The 20,148-nt window shown below is 40.9% G+C and overlaps 1 protein-coding gene across 1 annotated transcript in view; it reads right to left on the minus strand.

The window, feature by feature from the left end:
* The window catches only part of LOC138620210 (alpha-1,6-mannosylglycoprotein 6-beta-N-acetylglucosaminyltransferase B-like), a 109,104-nt gene extending 100,259 nt beyond the window's left edge, over positions 1-8,845 (minus strand). The window contains exons 1-2 of the mRNA XM_069697207.1: positions 8,339-8,845; positions 3,163-3,275 (exon numbers count right to left, since the gene is read on the minus strand). Of these exons, the coding sequence (XP_069553308.1) occupies positions 3,163-3,275; positions 8,339-8,406 (181 nt within the window). The 5' untranslated portion in view covers positions 8,407-8,845. The remainder of the gene's footprint in view (positions 1-3,162; positions 3,276-8,338) is intronic.
* Positions 8,846-20,148: the final 11,303 nt, after the last annotated feature.

A 20,148-nucleotide genomic window follows, 5' to 3' on the forward strand; every position in this document is an offset into this window, starting at 1 on the left:
AGCAACCAATCTGAAACTAAAATGAGGCGATCGCCTGGAGGCACAGAGGTGTTTCTTCTTCAGCAAAACCATCTTTGAATCTGATGTTTTGCCACATCACAGACATTCATTTTCAACAGCAAAATTGATTTACCAGAGAGAGTTGTCATTTTAGCTGATGAAATCATCATTTGCTAGCTAAAAGGAGTAGTGTTGTCGGATTTAATGGAAACCCGTGGTGAGGTTACAGATTTCAATCAACTGAACACCCGTCGCCTCACCCTCCTCATCCAACCATGTAAGAGAATGTACGGTGGCTACAAAACTCATGAAAAACGTGACATGCCCTCTCTAGAGCTAGTGTTTGGGTTTGTGCCTTCTGGGCTACCGTAGAAACATGGCAGTGCAACATGGCATGCTCCGTGGAAGAGGACCTGCTCCCTATGTGACTGGCTCAATCTAAGGTATTTATGAATGTTATATCCCATTTCTACCAATAGATCCTCCCAAATCTGACAAAACAATCCTTTAAATGTCCACTTTCTATAGCTTTTTAAAACAGCAATGAATGCAATGTTATGTTAATTGTTATTAAAACTGTGTGTCATTTGATTTAAAAATGGAACTATTTTACAAATCCAACATTTTCTGCCAGCTGTCTCAAATATTGTTATGTCAAAGCATGGTCATGTGGGAAACTCTTTTTTTTTTATCAAATTTTTTTTTATCAAATTTTGTCGGAGCCTATAAAAATGACCCAAAAAGGTTAGTAAAAAATATTGTAACTCAGTCTCGTTGGTCTGGGTTAAAAGACCAGAGCCTGAAAACCTGAGGAACATTTTAAATTTAGCAACATTTTCAAATTGAAGGTCTGTCAGAAATGACATGTACTTGATGAAACGCAATGGTGGAGCTGTGTGGCTTTAGTTTGTATGCGTGTGCATCTTTAGTATGTATGTGTGTGTAAGTGTGTGTGTGCTGCTCTGCAGGTGGTGAGTGGAGGCTTAATGAAAGGGCCAGTTGTATTGCGTGGCTGATTTTGCAGAGAGCAGATGGATCGGTCTCTCAGTCTCTCTGGTTTCAATCTTGTCCCACATTGCCGCTGTCGCCCCATTTAACAGCCAATTTCCTGCCAGCTCATCACAAACACACATAAACACGCACACAAATACACACGGGAGGAGAAAGCAGCAGAAACAGTGTGAGGTAGTCGACCACAGAGACGCGCATAAAGGAAGAAAAGAGGGTGAAACAGTGGGGCATGCACACAAACAAATGTAGATGATATTGATATGGGCATCTTTTGTGCACAGACATGCACAAATATATTTAAGTACATATAAAATACAAACAAATACATGCACACACACACGCACACAAAGTTAACTCCTGTGGGTGAGCACAGTTGGACACTACGCAGTTTTTAATGAGCTTGCTCCAGATGTCTTCCCAGGCTGCAGCATGAGTGGTTGATTAATCAAGTACATTCTACTAAGAAACACTGACACATACACACTAATCCTAATTTATCACACAAACACAGTAATCTCAATTCATCACAAACACAGTAATCCCAAATGACCCCCCCCCTTTTCCCATTATCTCTCTCACACACTGCTCCTGAGCTTTAATATCCTTCCATATTTCTGTATTCATATAAGCCCAGTGTTTTCTGGTTCCCATTTCACTGCTTCATCTTTTCCCCTGACTGGACCACACACACACTCACTCACTCACTCACTCACTCACTCACACACACACACACACACACACACACACACACACACACACACACACACACACACACACACACACACACACACACACACACACACGTGATTCATGCTTACAGTAACATTTGCGTCTTCTTTCACTGGCTCGCACACCCACACAAACTGACACATGGCAAGCTTCCAATACTGCAGAGCACACACGTTACACAAACAAGTGGAAATGCCCTCAGAACACAGGTTTTTTATTTTTACTCTACCAGTAGTGAGAAGAGATTGGCCTCCACAAAATGAGCTCTCACTCTCAATCTTCGCACTTTATAGGAGATTAGAAAGGGACTTTTTTTTTTCTGCTTTGCCATTGGAGGTCAGCCTACACTCTGGGTCGTGTGATGTCCCTGGCTGGCCAATGTGTTCATGACATTTCACTGGTGAGATATAGCTTTGCGGGGACAAATGCTTCAGTGTCCAGGCAATATAGGTGCAGCGACCAATGTGACGGGGCAGTGATATGGAATTTTTTGTTTTTTAGGGTCATATTTAGCTCACACAAAAGATGGAAAATGGCAAGAATAAAATAAGTGAAGCATTGGGATTCATTTAGCTATAAATTTGTACTCGCGTACATATTGAGCAGGTAAAAGTACAGTTAATTACATTAACAGAAACTAATTTGAGTCAGGACTTAGCAAACAATCAATAAAACAGGATTATGTGTGTTAGAGCTACTTTGACTGAAAAAAAGGGTTACAATTTCAATCACTTTGAGTTTGCTATTCACAAGGACATCTAAGCACCACCTAAACAGAAGGAGTGACTTTAGAAAATGACACCATAATGACTTGTGAGAAAAAATGATTGACTCTGTATTTCATGAGAAGATGATGCTTTTAAATTCGGGACTCTATTTTTTGGAGCCAGCTCCTGGTGGTCCTCGTGGTATTGCACTTTAAGGCACTTTGGCACTGGCTTCACATTTAAGACCTGGAGACTGCATTCATTGTTATTTACAATCTATGGGTAACATTGAACAACTTTGGACTCCATGTGACCCATCTCAATGCAGTTTTTCTGAAGGTTATGTGAATATGTAATGCTCTGAAAGCTGACTGGTTTTGATTTTGCAGGAACTCTTGAATTGACTTTATTTCTATGCTTTATCCTGATACACCAGGCTATCTCATATGTTGTTTCCAGTGACAGGTGGCGCAGCTTTGACAAAGTGGCACATGACAGTGAAGCGCCAGCAGGGACTGTGGAGAGTTATAGCATCGCAATATGCAGTGACATTGCAGCATTTTAACTCGGTGAGGGAAATGTTTACACACAGACACACACATGCACTCTCTCTCTCTCTCACACACACACACACACACACACACACACACACACACACACACACACACACACACACACACACACACACACACACACACACAGCACATGTCAGTACCTTCTGTGCGGATGGTGAAAGGGGAGTCCCCGAGTCTCTTGGCTGAGAACTGCCCCCCCAGAGAGGTCATTAGAAAGCAGAGGCTGAAGAAGCCTATTCCCACCACGAATATCCTGCAACACAAGGGGAGGAGACAGGGAATGGATGAAAGAGGAGTTGAGATAGATACACATATTTATTGGGTAGGGCAGGTAAATAGGTATTTTGGGTGAACAGTTGGAATGTATGAAGGTGAGGAGAGAAATAAGGGAGAGAGAGAGGTGGACACTGAAATATTTGAAGGCAGAAGCGTGAAAAGTAAAAGCAGGAATTCAGGCGTATGAACACGCCCACAATAATGGAAGACAGGTTTTGCGGGACAAAATGATTGACAGCAAGAAAGAATAGAGGGAGGAAAAGTACGGATGCAGAGATGAGAGGATGTGGAGGAGGGCAGAAGAGGATGGAGGAGAAATGAAGACAGTCAAGGCAGCAACTCCAGAAGGCTTAGCTTAAACAAAGCTGCGATCATACGGAGAAAAGTGGAAGCTTAAACCCAAAGGCCACTTGAAACAAACTACAGTTGGGATGTTACCATTTGGCATACATCCGGGACAACTGCAAAAGTAAAAGTGAGTAGTTTGTCCCGGAGTGCAAGCAAAATGGATGTGATTATTTATGTAATAGGAGAGGCAAGCAGAAGGGAAGGGACAGAAAAGGCACGAAGAGGACAGAAGGCAGCCAGAGACATGAAGGTATTTAATGTGGGAAAGAGAGTAATTTCAAGTAAAATTTTAAAAACACAAACTGATTTCAGTCATCCTCTCCTGAACTACACAAAAGTAGGTCAACAACAACAACAAAGTATAGTGTTCCCTGTGATGTATTGTAGACTGTGTCATCCTGAGATATTTAATAAGTCTATACTCAAAGGGCACCTCCCTGGTCACTGCTTTGATGAATGGAAAATGCTTTGGTGGGTGACAAAGCATTAAACTGGGCTCAGGCTGAGCCCTAAAGTCCACGCCTGCCTACATGACTCTGATTTAACCCTGCTTTGTGGCACAGATCTAATATTTGAAATGCTACCGTACCTCCGAGGTGAAAAAATTAAAATGAGACTGCGTGTGTCAATTCTTTCTTGTTTGACAGCCGTGGGACGATTGGATCTTTGACTTAAAAGAGTTGAAAATCAGGTCTTTTGTGTCTGTGTAAATCCTGCCCCAGTTAAATTGCTCTCTTCAGTGTATATGGATCAGAGGTTATCTTATTATGACGAGACAAACAGAGAGGAAAAGCTGCCTGTGATTCTCATTCGGTGGACAAAATACCAGTCAGCCTCCGTGACTAACAAGTCCTACTTTTAAAATGCTTGCTGCTCCGCTGTTAACCCCCCCACAATAGGACATTCTTGGAAATAGTGCAGTGCAAAGGCGGATTTATGGGACAGTAAACATCTAATACTACCACATTTCTTTTAGCAACTGAAGTCATTTTCCATGTACATTTGTTTGGGTGCACGTGTTGTAATTCTTAAAAAAATATGAAGGGCAAGTGGCACAGATCATACCCAGCATATGAGCCATTTGTCTACAGAAATGGCATTATAGGGATGTAAAAGCATCGCAGTAAAAAGGAACTCAGACATTTTTGTAACATAATTACCACAACTCACTTACATTTTTGGCCAATCTTTCACAGGTAACCTTTAAAACTTTTGCACAAGAGTTTGGATTTTTTTTAATCTTAACATAACAAAAGAATGAATTATTCATAACTGTTGCTTTCCCTCCAAAGTGAGGCGAGAGCTGCTTGAATGCCGGGTCCAGTGTGAAATCTGACAACGCCTCCTGGAATGGTAAGTAGTTCCTGTCACGCTAAGTTCTGAACCAAACCTCTTAATATTGATGAAGCCACAAGGAATGAGTTCCTATCAACAACGGAGGAAGAATGGCCACTTAAAGGAACATTTGCTGAATTGATCGGATTGACCCAATGGGGATCAAGATGATGTCGAATAATCTGTTAAGTACAGAGCTTGGTGGTTTGGCAAGCCCCCAGGGTGCGTTTGTATTCCAGGACAGAGCCGATGTGTGTAGTCCTGAGTGGTAATACACTCAAGTGGCTTCAAGGACAGCCAGTGGGATGTGGCCTCTTTGAGAGGAAACTTTCCTTTCTTGCACAGCACAAGAAAAGGCTGCATTGAATCATCATCATCATCATCATCCATGCTTTACTCAAATGGGTTGCATCAACCATCATTACAGCCATGTGATCGCTCCAAAAAAGTGAAGCAGTCATACAGACATGACAGTTAAACTGGTCATTTATCTTTGTTTCCGCACACATGTTGGAAGCAAAGTGATCAGATTACATTAAGAACTGGAGTTGGACTTATTTACAGCACATTACTTTAATTTGTGTTGATGCAAGCAGGTTAATAAAAAAAAAAACACTTTAATGTGATTATCACTGTGCCCGTCACAATTACAGCAAGTGGCTTTAAAATAAAGTGTCAGCATGTAACTGACCGCTCCTGTGTGCAGCATTTCTTCATTGATTTACACTTAGAAACACGGGAGAAAGGCATAATCAGTGTTTATATCAGAGTGTCTAACCAAGTTGCACATGCTCATTAACTATGCTTTCTCCTTTACCTCTTTGTCTTGCCCAGGAAATTGTATGAAACAATACCACATCCTCTCCATCTGTTCCAGGCATATTGTGGAACATATTAGAATAACTCAATCATTGTGAGAGGACCAGTGAGCAGCAATAACGATTGTGAATCCAATCCCATACAATCATTAGGATGAAGGGATTATTTGACATGAAGATGAGGCCGTGATCCACAGATACTTGCACCTGCACGGATTAGGCACTTACTACACGGCCATCTGCCCAGCGAGCCAAGAGGGGGAAGCTGAAAATCTAAAACACTGACCTGATCAGGACAAGTGTTCGTCCACTTCAGGTGGCCTATTATTAGCTTTTCATCATCTTCCTTAGTGCCTTGTATTATTGCACCAAGAAAAACTGAAGAGGCTCAGTGACATGTTTGACAAAGAAAGAGGGGTTACACTGAGGACATGAGAGCAAATCAGTTGGTTTAACAACTAAGCTAAGCATTTGGTCTTTTTAAATCCACTTTAAATGTTTCTTTTCATTGATCAAAGAATTATTAATCTTGTGGGTTTATATACATTTTTGTGTGCTCAACAATGTTTGTCAGAAACAGAGACTGATGGAAAGAGAAAGAAAGGGGGGGGGGGAAAAGACAAGATTTCCAGCTCATTCGGGTGTGTGGTAGCTGGTCTCATGGCGTCCTAGGGCAATCGTTTTTCCTCTCTTATCATTTAGCCGTTTTTCCAAAGTGGCGTTAGGTGGGTGATACGAGAGGATTAGGCTCCGGTCCTGCCTGACAAGTCTTTAATTAACAGGCTTAAAGTAAATGCTCCGCAATTTATAATTGGATCAGAGGGAGAGATGTGCTATCAGCTAACTGGCTTCCGCACACATATAGACTTATCAGATTTTGCCTCTAGGTAAATGATTTGTGAAGAGAGAGCAGTTCTGTCAGATGTGGAGGAGCCGCGGTGTAGGTGGTATTTTGGTTATTTTGTCGAGAAACTTTTCCTGGCACCTAAACTAGTCTTAATTTTGGAAAACATTCAGATCTCATAGTCAATACACAGACTGCATTTTTAGGTGGTGTTGACTTTCAGCTTTCCCAATTATGGAATGACAATTTTGGCACTTTAGTGCTTTGGCTCATTAACAGATCAGATGTGTCAGTCAATGTTCCTGTTAATAAAATGAGGACATACAGTAGTTACCAATGTTTATTCCCTAAAACTGTCAACTGGGGCCCCAGTGATGCAAACCTGCAAACCTGATCTCTTCCTGCAGTTTATATTTCTCTTTCTTGTCAAAACTATTCAATAAAAGCAAATTATTGTGAAAAATAAGCTCTAAACTAAAGATCTGCTTTCATTTTGATTGTGATACACACATAAAAGTCTCTCATTGTGTGGTCGAGGCCACGGTAGTTTTGTCCCAAAGCTGCTTAATTGAATTTGTTTGAACAAATGCTTCACCCACTGTTTAGAGAGCAGGTGAAGTAATTCAGTGCACCTGCACCATGAATGTACCATCATGAGGACCCACTCTTTTGTTTTATTTTACACAAAGGTTGCTGCACAGCCTTAGCACTATTTCTGCAGCCCACTAGATAAACTCTTTGGAACAGCATTAGCAAGTGAACATTAACTAACTAGACCTTCTGGCTCTGCTGCCTTTAATCTGCAATGTCCACAATTGGGAAAACCTGAGTTATTGGAGTTATCTAACACATCTATATTCAAAGGGCAGCTCCCTGTTCACTGCTTTGATGTATGGAAAATACTTTGGTTGGTGACAAACCATTAAACTGGTCTCAGGCTCAGCTCTAAAGGACACGCCTGCCTTCATGACATTCTGATTTAACCCTGCTTTGTGTCAATGAATCATCAGGAGGACCCACTTTTTTTTCTTTTCTTTTTTTTTGTAAAGGTTGCTGTACATCTTTAGAACTGTTGCAGCAGCCCACTATATAAACTGTTTGGAACAGCATTAGCAAGTGGTAATTGGGTAAAAGGTCATTAACAACGGGAGGAGATCCTCTGGCTCTGCTGCCTTTAATCTGCAACTCCCGGAATTGTGAAAATGTAAAGCCACGATTTAAAGTCTGCCATTATTCTGTATCTATCAGAGCAAATCAAATCAAATAAAGCAGTATGGCTGGGCAGGCTCCATGGAGTGCAAACTATCAACTCTTTATGTGATTAATAGTGTGAAAATTCCCCTCAGTTTATATCCTCAACAAAGCATGGCCAACACAGTGATAATGGAGGGATTGTTGCAGTAGGAAAATAAGTTTAAGCTCATGTGGGCATGCAGGCTTAAGATTTAAGGCTTTAACCATACGGATCTATATCTAACTCATCTGGTGCACGGAGAGAAACAGCTGGTGTGTGGTTGAGTGATGGCACATTTAAAACACACCTCCACATATTGTCAGGGCTTTACAACTCTCGGTGAAGCCCATATGTATGGTAAATAAAAATGTGCGCTGAACATACAAGCAGTGAAAAATGCATGCATACAAAGCAGCCATATGGGGAGGTTTAAGGGAAACTGTCAGCCTTTTGTCTCTTACCTGAACGGCTTGAACGTCACTAGACATCTTCTGACCATTATTTTACCGTCGGTGCTGCCAGTAATCATTTTCCAAAACGGGCGACCCCGGACATCGTTGTTAACCTCCCGACCTGTAACTTGAGGGGACCGAACATGTCTATCTGCGTCCCAATCCAGCGGTCCAAAGCGGTTATTTCAAATAAAAAACTGCACCCATAGGCGCTTCTTCACTCGTCCAGAAGAAATGGTGGAAAGTTTCATTCAGCAAGTGTCTTCATCCGGGTGTGGAAATGTCAATTAAACGCGTCGTTTCAGCCGTGAGACAGATCAAACACCGTGAAGCGGAGGAGAAGTGGCCGCGGGTTGTGTCGCCAGCTGGGAGTCATGCGACGCGTCGCCAAAACGACGGTGTGGTCACATGTGAGAGAAAAAGTGTGCGTTGTTTGAAATGTACGTTTTCTCTTAGGAGGATTTAGAAAAGAGGACAGCCAGCCTCGAGTACGTCTCAACTTCACAGCGAAATCAGCGGGAGTGTGTAGCGTGTCTAAGAGCCTCAAGAGGTGAGGTAGCTCTTCACATCCGGTTTGTCTTTTCAAAATAATAGACTTCTTAGAGAGCAATCATGTTTAAAAAAAAAAAAAAAGGCAAAATCTACGGTAAAAAAAAAAAACCAATACCACCCTGTGTGTCAAATCGCGTTATATATATATATATAACCCCCCAAGATTCCAACGTTTTTTTTTATATCAGGATTTTTTTTTTTTTTTAAATGAGACCTTAAAAACACAATTGGATTATGAATGATTTTTTCAAAAACAAATCAATAAATTAACAAAAAATAAACGTTAGCGGTGTTAATACTATTTCCCCCAAAACTAAAGTTTTGATTCTCGGGATAGTAGGTGATCTCCACTCTAAAATGCCAAATTCTTTTCCTGCCAAGTTCTTTAATTTGGGAGGCAAAATCCCATCATTTCCTGTATCACTGTGGCTCCATGTGGCTGACTTGATGCTGGTCCAACGACTAGGTGATGAAAAGATCCGGATGGTGAGAATACTCCGCAGGCCTATTCACCTCTGTAATGGCACCATCTACGGCTCTTAAATTCGAGTCGCTGTTGTGACGTGAAAGCCACCAAAGCAGCGCTCAAAACTTTTTTTGTTCCTGCCTCACTCTGGGAAAAGGCTACTAGTTGACGATACCAGATTTGTCTTTCATGCAACCTATCAAAAGACCATGTCTTTACGGGGATCACTAACTCACTTATCATCATTTCATTCCTACGAGATTTGATCAACAAGGGCAACTGTTTAGCGAACACAGAGTGATTCACTGTCCGTAGGTACAACTGGATACAATAAAAGTGAGGACTGAAGTATATTAAAGTAATAATAATCTCCTGCAGATTGGGATCGTGTATCTGTGACTGCCATGGAGCAATATGGGAAGTCCTGTTGAAGGGCGTTTAAGGACCACGGACAGCGCATGGGAACTAGATGCATCAGCGACACCCAGCGACAGGAGGCGTTGCTGCAGGAACAGCATCAACAATACTAGGTAGGTTAGGTTAGGTTAGGTTAGGTAGTTACTTTATTAATCCCCAACGGGAACATTTTTCGCTACAGCAGCATACAGGAAAGCAATAAAATAATAATAAAAAGCAATAAAATAACAGTAAAAGATTTAAAAAAAATAATAATAGTAGTTTATAGAGTTTATATAGTGAAGTATAAAAACAAATTAGAAAGTAATTGACAGGGTAGGCTGTGCACTTTTTTCACTTTTTTTTCTTTTTATCTCTGGCCCCAGAGTAAAACCTTTTACACCCACACAACACAGCTTACGCCATTATGCAGAATTAACTCTAACAAATGGGGAGGGACCCAAACTACAACTCTAAACCGCCTTGTTTGTTCACCTAGATGATTTACAGTCAGTTTTACTCGCAGCACAGATTATACAGTCTTTGTGGCCAGCGGAGCATTGGAGCAGAAACAGAGGCAGAAGGGAGAATTCTGCAGGGGACCAGAATGAAGATGACAGTGAAATCTCAAACTCCCTTCATGCATCACTTGCACTTGTACATGTGGATTTGACTGACAGCCCACCGTCCACGCCGGCTGTCCCCCGCTGCAGGTTGTGGGGATATAGTTCTGCTCTATCAGCGGGAATCCACTGGGCAGACATGGGATTTTTACACCTTTTGTTTGTGTGTGTGTGTGTGTGTGTGTGTGTGTGTGTGTGTGTGTGTGTGTGTGTGTGTGTGTGTGTGTGTGTGTGTGTGTGTGTGTGTGTGTGTGTGTGTGTGTGTGTGTGTGTGCGCTTAATGCATTTTAGTCCACACAAACGCATAACACACACATGTAGGCACAATTGTGACCATGCACTCACAATAGATATTACTGAAGTTAAAAAGCACTCTGTCAGACAGACTCTGGTCAGAGAATACCCAAAAGGCATCACCTCACTTCAGGCTGAGCAAACATAGATATTATCCCTGGCTGACATTTAAATAATCATTCATAAAATGTTGCTCTATCTGTGGGACAGATGCATTTGAAAAGAACTGCACGACTTGCACACTGCAGCAGTAAACTGAAATGTTTTAGTGGAAGAACGAAGAGGTATTAAGTCAAAAGTGGAGAAAGTGTTGCAGGCCCTGTCACAGCTATAATATGCAGCTTTTGGTAGCCCAGTCCTCCTTCCCTTCAGTTGGTTAAGCTCCCCCAGCAGCACTTGTCACTATTGTTAATGAGCTGTCTACCTTGAAACAGAATCTATCCTCAAGCTGAGCTAACCAGCAACATCTGTAAAGCCAGCACAGTCACAGAAGAAGCTGGCAATGTGTAATAAAAACAAAAACAAAGTCCTGATGTTTAGTGTTTTTATTGTCCAATCTTTTGTGCTGCAGATTTAGTATTATTGGACTTTATTTTATCATTTATTTGTTGTTCTTGAGTCTTATAACTGATTTTCCCACCCAGCTCACTGGTGGCCTCAGCTCATGATAGATACCCTAAAAGGCATCGGTTTTTATAAAGCCAATTCCAGGCCATTGGACTAATGCATAAACACAATGTGTAATCTATCCTATTTATATATTGCTTATTTGCTGACAGACTAATTTACCGCTGCAGTATAGGAGTGTGTACAATAACAATTTTAAATATACCTAAACCTAACCATTTCCGGCAAGCCTATACAGCCTGCCTAATTTAAACAAATCCATTCTATATCGATCAGTTTCATTATCTGTCAGTTGATCATTATGACATTGTGTCAAGTCAGTTCTCAATATTTTAGCAGCTAAAGACCCATCAATACGCAGTTTCAGGTTGACTCTAGCAGAGAATATATGACCTCACGGACCATAGAGGATGGTAGAAATGATCTAATAATAATCAGTCTGCTGCAGAGTGTCTGGGACCTTTCAGATTACATTTCCCAAATGAAAATAAATTCTGTAAGATCCTGGATGAAAGTACAGCAAAATATATCTACGGCATTTGGAAAATTATAATCAAAAATAGTTCAAATAGAAGTACAATTAAAATACAAGGAGAACTAAGCTGCATATAAATACAGAACCGCATAATAAAAAAGGAGCTTGTACACCCTAACACAAAAACAAACCCAAAAAGAGACAGAGCAAGCGAAGTAAAGCTCAAGAGACACCGTTTCTTACATATGGTACTCTAAATGCATTTTCTTGTGGAATGGATGACTTAACTAGAAGGGGGAGCACGATCCATCTATCAACAGACAGGGACAAAGGGAGTAGAGCATACAGGGACATTTATTTCAATGGTTTCACAAGAACTTCTTTCATCTTCCACACCAAGTTGTTATCAGATTTCTGTCTCAACCAACTCTCTAACTGACAGGGGAGTAATGACTTTGAAAATAACAGTGCGAACCAGCCTCAGATGGAATCTCACATGTCGTGAGTTAGTTACTGGTCGCTGTACACAAGCTAGTAAATAAAAATGCATATAAAAGCATTCGGTTCACTTATAAAGACATCATACTTGTGAAATAAATCTTTTAAAAAGAAATCTTTTGTCGTTTTTGAAAACTGTTCTTTTTTTTTTTTTTTTTTATCAAGTATCCAGTGGTTGTTCGAGCTTTTTTGGCTGCCTGGGCTCACAACACAACCCCCCCCCCCCTCCACCCCCGTCTCCCCCTCCTGCATCCCTACCCCCCTCCCACAAATAAAACACAAATAATAAGACTCATAAATACCAAAAAAGAAGTAGCAGGACAGAGACAATAGAAACATGGTCTTATAAATATAAATAAATAAAGAGAATCAAATTATTACACTTTTGCTTACTTAAAACACACAAATGAAACTAAACTGCACAAACCCCATATGCATTAAATGTTGGGATGGTCCTCATTGCCAAACAGAAGCAAGCAGCATTGATAATTTATTAGGCTCAACACTACCTGCTTACCTGTACATTGGCAAATGTATTTAAAATATATGATTCTGGGATATAGTATGGCTGAAAGAAATAACATTAGATCTTAATAGAGATTGCTGTGCTACTCTCATGTCATGTGGACTGAGTGCATCACTGTGATGTTTTGGTTCGTGGTCTTTTTCAGAACATGCCATTGTTTTGAGCTGATTAGGGCATGATTTCCCAAAGCTTCTGGTTCATGTACACTTTTTTGTTTGTTTGTTTAATTACACATACACTGTTTAATGCAAGAGGCAGACAATACAGCTGGCAGCCTGGTGCTTCTGAATTTTTTTTTTAGGGCCAGACAGTCTGAGCAGCAGATGACTGCTAATCTTGTTGTATGTAAGGGTTAGGGAATCATTTTTGCTTACAAATGTCAGTGCACAACATATGGAATTATCTAAAGCATGATTTTCACAATTTGACTAATCTAAACAAATCTGGATAGAACAAGCAACGAAAATCTGAGAATTTTATTAGCACTGATAAAATCCAAAAACAGTTTGAGGGATAATTTTAAAACTAATCAGCGATCAGCAGTCTTATGTGTGCTAAAGTGGTCCTCAATTATCCTCAATTAGTCTGACAGACTCATTTGCAAATATTTGCTGAATATTTTCCTCAAAGCTCTATAATAAATGAGGTAAATATTGACCTGTGACATATGTTTTGGATTGATTTTTCACCCTAGTCAAATTAACATACAAATTACAAAATTGTCCCTCTAATGAAGTAATATTGGCTATCGCTAAATGCTGGTGTAACAGACATTATATCACATGTTGTTATCCCATTTTGTAAGCTGATCGAGAAGCTTTTTGTCGGTACAGCAGCGTAAATTGATTTTATGTTTCTGGAGCCCAAAAAGGTCAGAAGCCACTTCCTCATTTCTGAATGCATCTTGTTGGAACAAAGTGTAAGACCAGTCAGCTCAAGAAAATGTGATTCTAATCGAGTGATTTATGCAGGTCATTATAAAGGTAAGTTGCTGTCTCAAGAGGAGTTGAGATGAGGACAACAGACTGAGATCATACTCTGATCACGTAGACAAATCGCATATCAGTGTCACACACCAAGCCAGACAATCTAATTTAATTTTCTGTGGCAGTGAGGACAAATCACAACAGAGGAAAACAATGCCATTGTTGCAGGTGCAGATGTGGCAGAAAGTCAAAGAGATGGTGAAAACAAGATCTAGGCAGAAAAATGCATCAAGACATGAAATAACTTTAACAGACAATATGTGTAAATATATGGACTTGTTTCCATCTGAATACCTCAAAGAGTAAAGTTGCTGAAGGTATGTTTTTTTTTTTTACTATTGCACTTCTGACCACAACCTCATAAATGATGCTAGCATATTCATCAGCAGTCATAGGCAAACATCTTTCTGGGACATCATGGAATGCCGTGTGGCCAAGAAAGAAACAAGCTTTAAAGAGTTAACCTATACAGTAGCAGGTGTCCACCCTCAGAGATGAACTTTTTTACAGACTGGAAAGGATCTATTTTTTTCCAGTTAATCAAAGAAAACTTGACACCATTGGTAAAATCAAGTCCCTGTTCTGTGCAAAAACTATTCAATAGCAAAAAATAACATATTGTATGGCTTCAGTTGTCAAAGTTAGACAACGTAAATGGTTACCTTCCGTCTTTCAAGTCTAAACTTCCCTGTATTGCCCTGCACAATGCTTTCTTGCTGAGGTGTGGTGAAATAATGTGTCCTGGTAGTCACATCGAGGTTCTTGCCAGGATAAAACACTGGTAATGAACCTAATGAACAACTGCCAGGACAAAGATACCAGCTCAGTTTGTCTGACTGAGATGATATAGTCACAACATGAAGGTATTACTGCGCAGCCAGCACAGGTTGAAGGATTACAGACACCCAAAACTCTTCTAACTTGGCACGGAAACCATGTGTGCATTAACTTCATATTGTAAACTGCAACTTTTCATAAACATTCCCTTGTAGGGATGAGGCAACAGATCATGATCACCCACTTCTGAAGTTCCCATCAGCATGTAGCGTTCTATCGTCTTTAAGGTCATAGTTTTAATTATCTTGCCTGCAATATAACATTAATTTCTCGCCCGTTTAAACTGCAACCTGCAGCTGTTTCTTGTGAAAATCCACCTTTTCCCTTTTTTTAAAAAAACAACAACAACAACTTACACAGCAAACAGACACAGTTAGCATGTTATGGTAAGTGCATCTAAACGTTTAGCAGCTATTTGCTTCAGGTGTTGGCAGAGACCAAAACAGAGTAAAAAGGAGAGTAAATATTTGACTTACAGACCAACACCAAATGAACAAAAGTTGCTTCGTGAGTGCTGAACGTAGGTCTCTGTAGCAATTGTTTGCTAATCAGCTCATTAGTGTTGTATTTGCAGCTTGTTTCTGCTGCCCCCAGGTGGCAAGAAATATCACTTATTGCAGGTTTTCAAACCTTAACTCACTCAAGTTTTGAAACACACCAACTACATTTTCTCTTCTTGAATTAATGAGATACATCTGTTGCTGAATTGGTAAAGGAGACAGCACAGTGTTGGAGTTATTTATTGGAAGAGAAAGTAAATGTCTTTGATGTGGTCCACAACAAAAATCCGTCACATTTTAGAAAGACGACCTGCTGAGCTACTTTCTTACAACAATTTTAAAACCACACTTGTTTACCGCAGTTTACAACTTTGCTGCGGAATTTATCTGTATTCTCATCGGTAATTCTGCTCCATAGAGGTTGACAACTACAGGAACAAAAGAAAGGAAATTCAACCAGGCTGGGAGAGACGCCTCTCTTTGTTAATTTACAATCACTCAGTTTTTGCTGCAGACTCACTACCTCCACTGCCTCCCATACAAAGATGGACTAATTGGGAGTCTGGACCTGGTCACAGAAAAACAAACAAAAAACAATCCTTCTGAACTGTAATTGAAAACAGAGCCTGGAGTTAATTACTAATCGTTAATCATCCCCCTCACCTCCAGCTTTATCGTGTTTTAGTCCATCAACTTTTTTTCTCCACCAATTAAAAACGATCCCTCTGGATGGGATGCAGGGAAACTGTTGAAAAGGGGGATAAAGACAAAACAGTTCAGACAAATGGAGGGATGACAGAAATCAATGGAGGAGTAGGGGATGAACATGAGGAGAAAACATAACAATAAGGTAGATTGATTGATCTGTAATGAATGATGGAAACAGCTTGGTGGAGAGATTTGTCCCAGTCACGTCTGGGTTGATTGTGACCCGTTTTGTAAAGCAGTTGAAAGGCAGTGAAATATTGTGACGCTGATTGACAGCACAGGTCGACGAGAGAGAGACAATTTGCATTTTCATTACTTTCGAGATAGACTTCTTTCTCCTGTGTGATTTGACACTCATGCACACTCACACAGAGACATGCACATGCATCTACACATATAGTCTGTGCTGAGCTATCCCTCAGAATCGCTGCAGTGTGAGCGACATCTGCACAGTGGCCCTGTGTGAGTTGATGTGTTTTTTTTGGAAAAAGTAGCAACTTCTCTCAAAAACAGACTAAGTGGGGATAAATTATTTGCTGCAGAAAAGGAGAATATTAAAAACAAAGTACTATTTAAAAGCATGATCCTCAAATCAAAAGTGGAGAAACCTAACCTAGCTTGATTTCATCAACTTTTTACATTACTTTCTGTCTCACAGCAAGAAGATTCTGAGTTCGAAACTCAGCCGGAGGTGAGGCCTTTCTGACTGAAGATTGCATGTTCTCCATGAGCCTGACTGGGTTCTCTCCGGGTACTCCGGCTTCATCCCACTGTCCAAAGTCATGCATGTTAGGTTAATTGGTGATTCTAAATTTCCAATAGGTGCGAATGGGTGTCCGTTGATGTATGTCTGTTTTGGCACTGAAGGACTGGCAACCTGTCCAGGATGTACTCCACCTTCGCCCCCAAAGTAAGACAGGACAGCCTGTTGCCTCTCATGACTCTGTTCAGGATAAAGCTGGTAAAGATAATGCATGGATGGATTACAAGCGAAAGCTAAAAAAAAAATTGATATTTTTCTTACAATGTAAAACAAATTGTTTACAGTTTTTCTAAATGTGTTAATTTAATTTATTATGAAGCATTTAATGCAAAGATCGATAGTACCTGAGTGTTCAATAGGTTGTTGTAAGTTGTTTGGAGTCCACTTTCACCTTCAACAGGATTGACATTACGAAAACAGTGCTTAAAAATGTATAAACTGTGTACATGTGGCTTCAGTGACTCAAATCAGAAAGTATAATCATCATATATCCATGCCAAAATACTTATTATGGACATTTATGTAAAATAGTTTGAAACAGGACTTAACACAAACTTTCACATGATATTACACATATGACAAACCAATGCTAATACAGTACATGACCACTTAATGTTCATTTGAGGTGGAATTCACATTAGTGCAAAATGTAATTTGTACTTATTGATCTTGTTAAGCATTGCTCTTACATGCTTTGATGATCTGAAGTCTTAATTTGTACTTAGAAACTAAATTACTTTGTTGAAGCCCATCATCTCAGTATGGGTAAATACATATTACATTTTGCCTGTGCAGTGTGGTGATGAAGCTACATACCGTTTACGCACACGCACGCACGAACGCAGGCGCGCGCGCACACACACACACACACACACACACACACACACACACACACACACACACACACACACACACACACACACACAGACTTATGTTTCTACACACAATCACTTCTGTCGAGCAGACCGTTTTGACAGGGAGCAGCCTCACACTGAAAGGAGCAGTCATCTGAGTGTGGCATCACTGAGGAACACCAAAGGGGTAGAGGATGCAGGGGCCACTGAGGGCCCTAATACTGGCACGGTGACTGACAGACCCGAAGTCCCACTCTGTGACAGCAGGGCTACAATGGAATATACAAAGGCAACAACAAGCTCCAGAAAGCATCCCACTGGAGACAGAAATGAGCTGATCCCTGCATCGTGATCCAAAATGAAATTCTCTCCCTCTCTCCTCTCTCTCTCTGAATGTCTCACACCAAACACACTGGGTAGCCGATATCCTGAGCACACATTCTGTCCTTGCGGAAGTAAGACTGCTGGTACACAAGTTAAAATACGATTGTAAAGTTAAACATCTGCATACACACATCTCCTTATCTTCCAGCTCTTTGTGTAAGTCCTTGTTTACTTCATTTAGTGCGCAGAAGTAATAATACTTTAAAGGTAATTAGGCCATCCAGGTAATCATGCACACATTGCCATTATATTGCCAATATTTAGTAGCTACTACTTTTGTTTAGCTTTGGTCAGGAGTTGTTTTCCATGGTTTAGGCTCAGAGCCGTATTTCATTGAGGAAAAATGCTCATTTCAAATTTTGTGCACTATTTCCTTTTTAAGCATGACAAGCCCCCCTTATGCACTAAGTAAGACACTGACTGACAGCGAGACTTCATCAGCCACAATCAGTGCTAAACTCAGTCATGCTCTTGTATCTGAAGGGGAGTAAATTCCTGCAGCCAGGTTTTAAAATCTCTGAACAAACACATCATGGTGATGTCCATGGTTTTAGAAATCAGCACTCACAGATGCATGTTTGAGTGTCCAAAAACCTTTGGCTATATAGTGCATATTGTACAACATCTGTTTATCTGAATCCATCCATCCATTATCTATACCCACTTTATCCTGAACAGGGTCACAGGGGTCGGGGGGGGGGGGGGGTCGGAGCCTATCCCAGCTCACTTTGGGCAAAGGCAACGTACACCCTGGACAGGTCGCCAGTCTATCGAAGGGCCAACACTAAGAGACAGACATTCACGCTTTCATTCACACCTACATGCAATTTGTAGAATCACCAATTCACCTGAGATGCATGTTTTTGGATGGTGGGAGGAAGCCGGAGTACCTGGAGAGAACCCATGCAGGCACAGGGAGAACATGCAAACTCTGCACAGAAAGGCTCAGGCCCGGATTCAGGAAATGACTGGAGAATGAGGGAGTGAGGAAAGCAAACTAGAAAAACCTTAAGAGTGGGAGTGTGACTGAACAGTCACATCCTTTTTTTGAGCTGACTTCAGATGAACCTCTTATCGCAGTGAGTTGAGCCCCGGGATGACTTTCTCGGCCAAGAGCCATTCTTGCCACATACAGTACAAGTCAGTATCCCCATGTACTCTGGCAGTGAATCATTGCCATCTGTGAGGCTTCTTTCAGTTTAGTTTCCCACAGACTTCACCAAATAGGGGCACAGTAGCTACTGTATGTAGACACCGTTTTATAGTTTCTTCGTGCAATCTTGACATAAAGAAGAACTAATAGGGTTTTGCTACTCAGCTGCAATCTCCTCAGTTGCCTTAGAGAAAAGCAGTGACATATTTGGCATATTAAGGAACATTTTTATCCACTGCTGTGCCTATAACCACTGAGGTCTCTGCCTTTAGGTGGCAAATGGAGAAAAGAGGAGTGATTGATCTTATCCACTTTCTACCTAACAGCAATAAAAAGACAGACCAGGGCGAAATCAATAGAGGCTTATAAATGTTGCTCTTGTGCTGTGGATATAATGTTATGACCCCTCTGACTTCAACAGACCGAGCTAAAGGCGGAGGGAGAGGGAGGAACTGAAAGCTTGATCACCACACAATCTATCCTGCTTTTAAATGTGAGCAAGTAAAACTCACATCAACATGGAGGATTATAATTTCTCTAGTTGCTGTGATATTCCAGTGATGGGGTCAGACGAGATCGACAACTTGGAAGGTGTGCAAGAAATCCACAATAAAACCTCATACCAATTTTAAAACAATTCAAACTCTGGCAGTATCAGCTTCACACAACATTGTACCCCCAATATCTAACTGTCTACAAGGGTAGAGACAGTGTTCTAAATAGGACAAATGGTGTGAGGGCTCAGAGAAGGCAGTGATGTGTCAAACCCTGCCATGGTTGGTAAGAGGTTGGAGAGCCGGAGCGATTAAAGCAATGAATCACTAGCAGGGAGGTCTCAGCTGCTGGCGTCATCTCACACGCAAGCTGGCAATTTGGGGCACCCGTAACGGCAACAGAAATTCTCCACTAAAACCAGTGAGCATTCAGCAGCATGCATATGTCCGAGGGAGAGACAGAAATGTTTCAGAGTAGATACATTGTTTTTCACTCTGTGGTTTACACAGCACTGTATAAATGTGTCCAATTTCATTCTCATTCCTCGCTAGCCGAAACAAGACTCATAAATCCAGATAGAAGATGTGTACAGGGAGCTACAATCACATTGTAACGCAGCAAGAAAACAAGTTCAGGTGTTATTTGCAGGAGGGTACTGGAGTGGAAATAAATTCCGCTTAAC

The sequence above is a fragment of the Brachyistius frenatus genome, unplaced genomic scaffold (assembly GCF_029030835.1).
Source record: "Brachyistius frenatus isolate BFR_SWC_R1_liver_20210118 unplaced genomic scaffold, ASM2903083v1 Contig_23, whole genome shotgun sequence".
NCBI lineage: Eukaryota > Metazoa > Chordata > Actinopteri > Embiotocidae > Brachyistius > Brachyistius frenatus.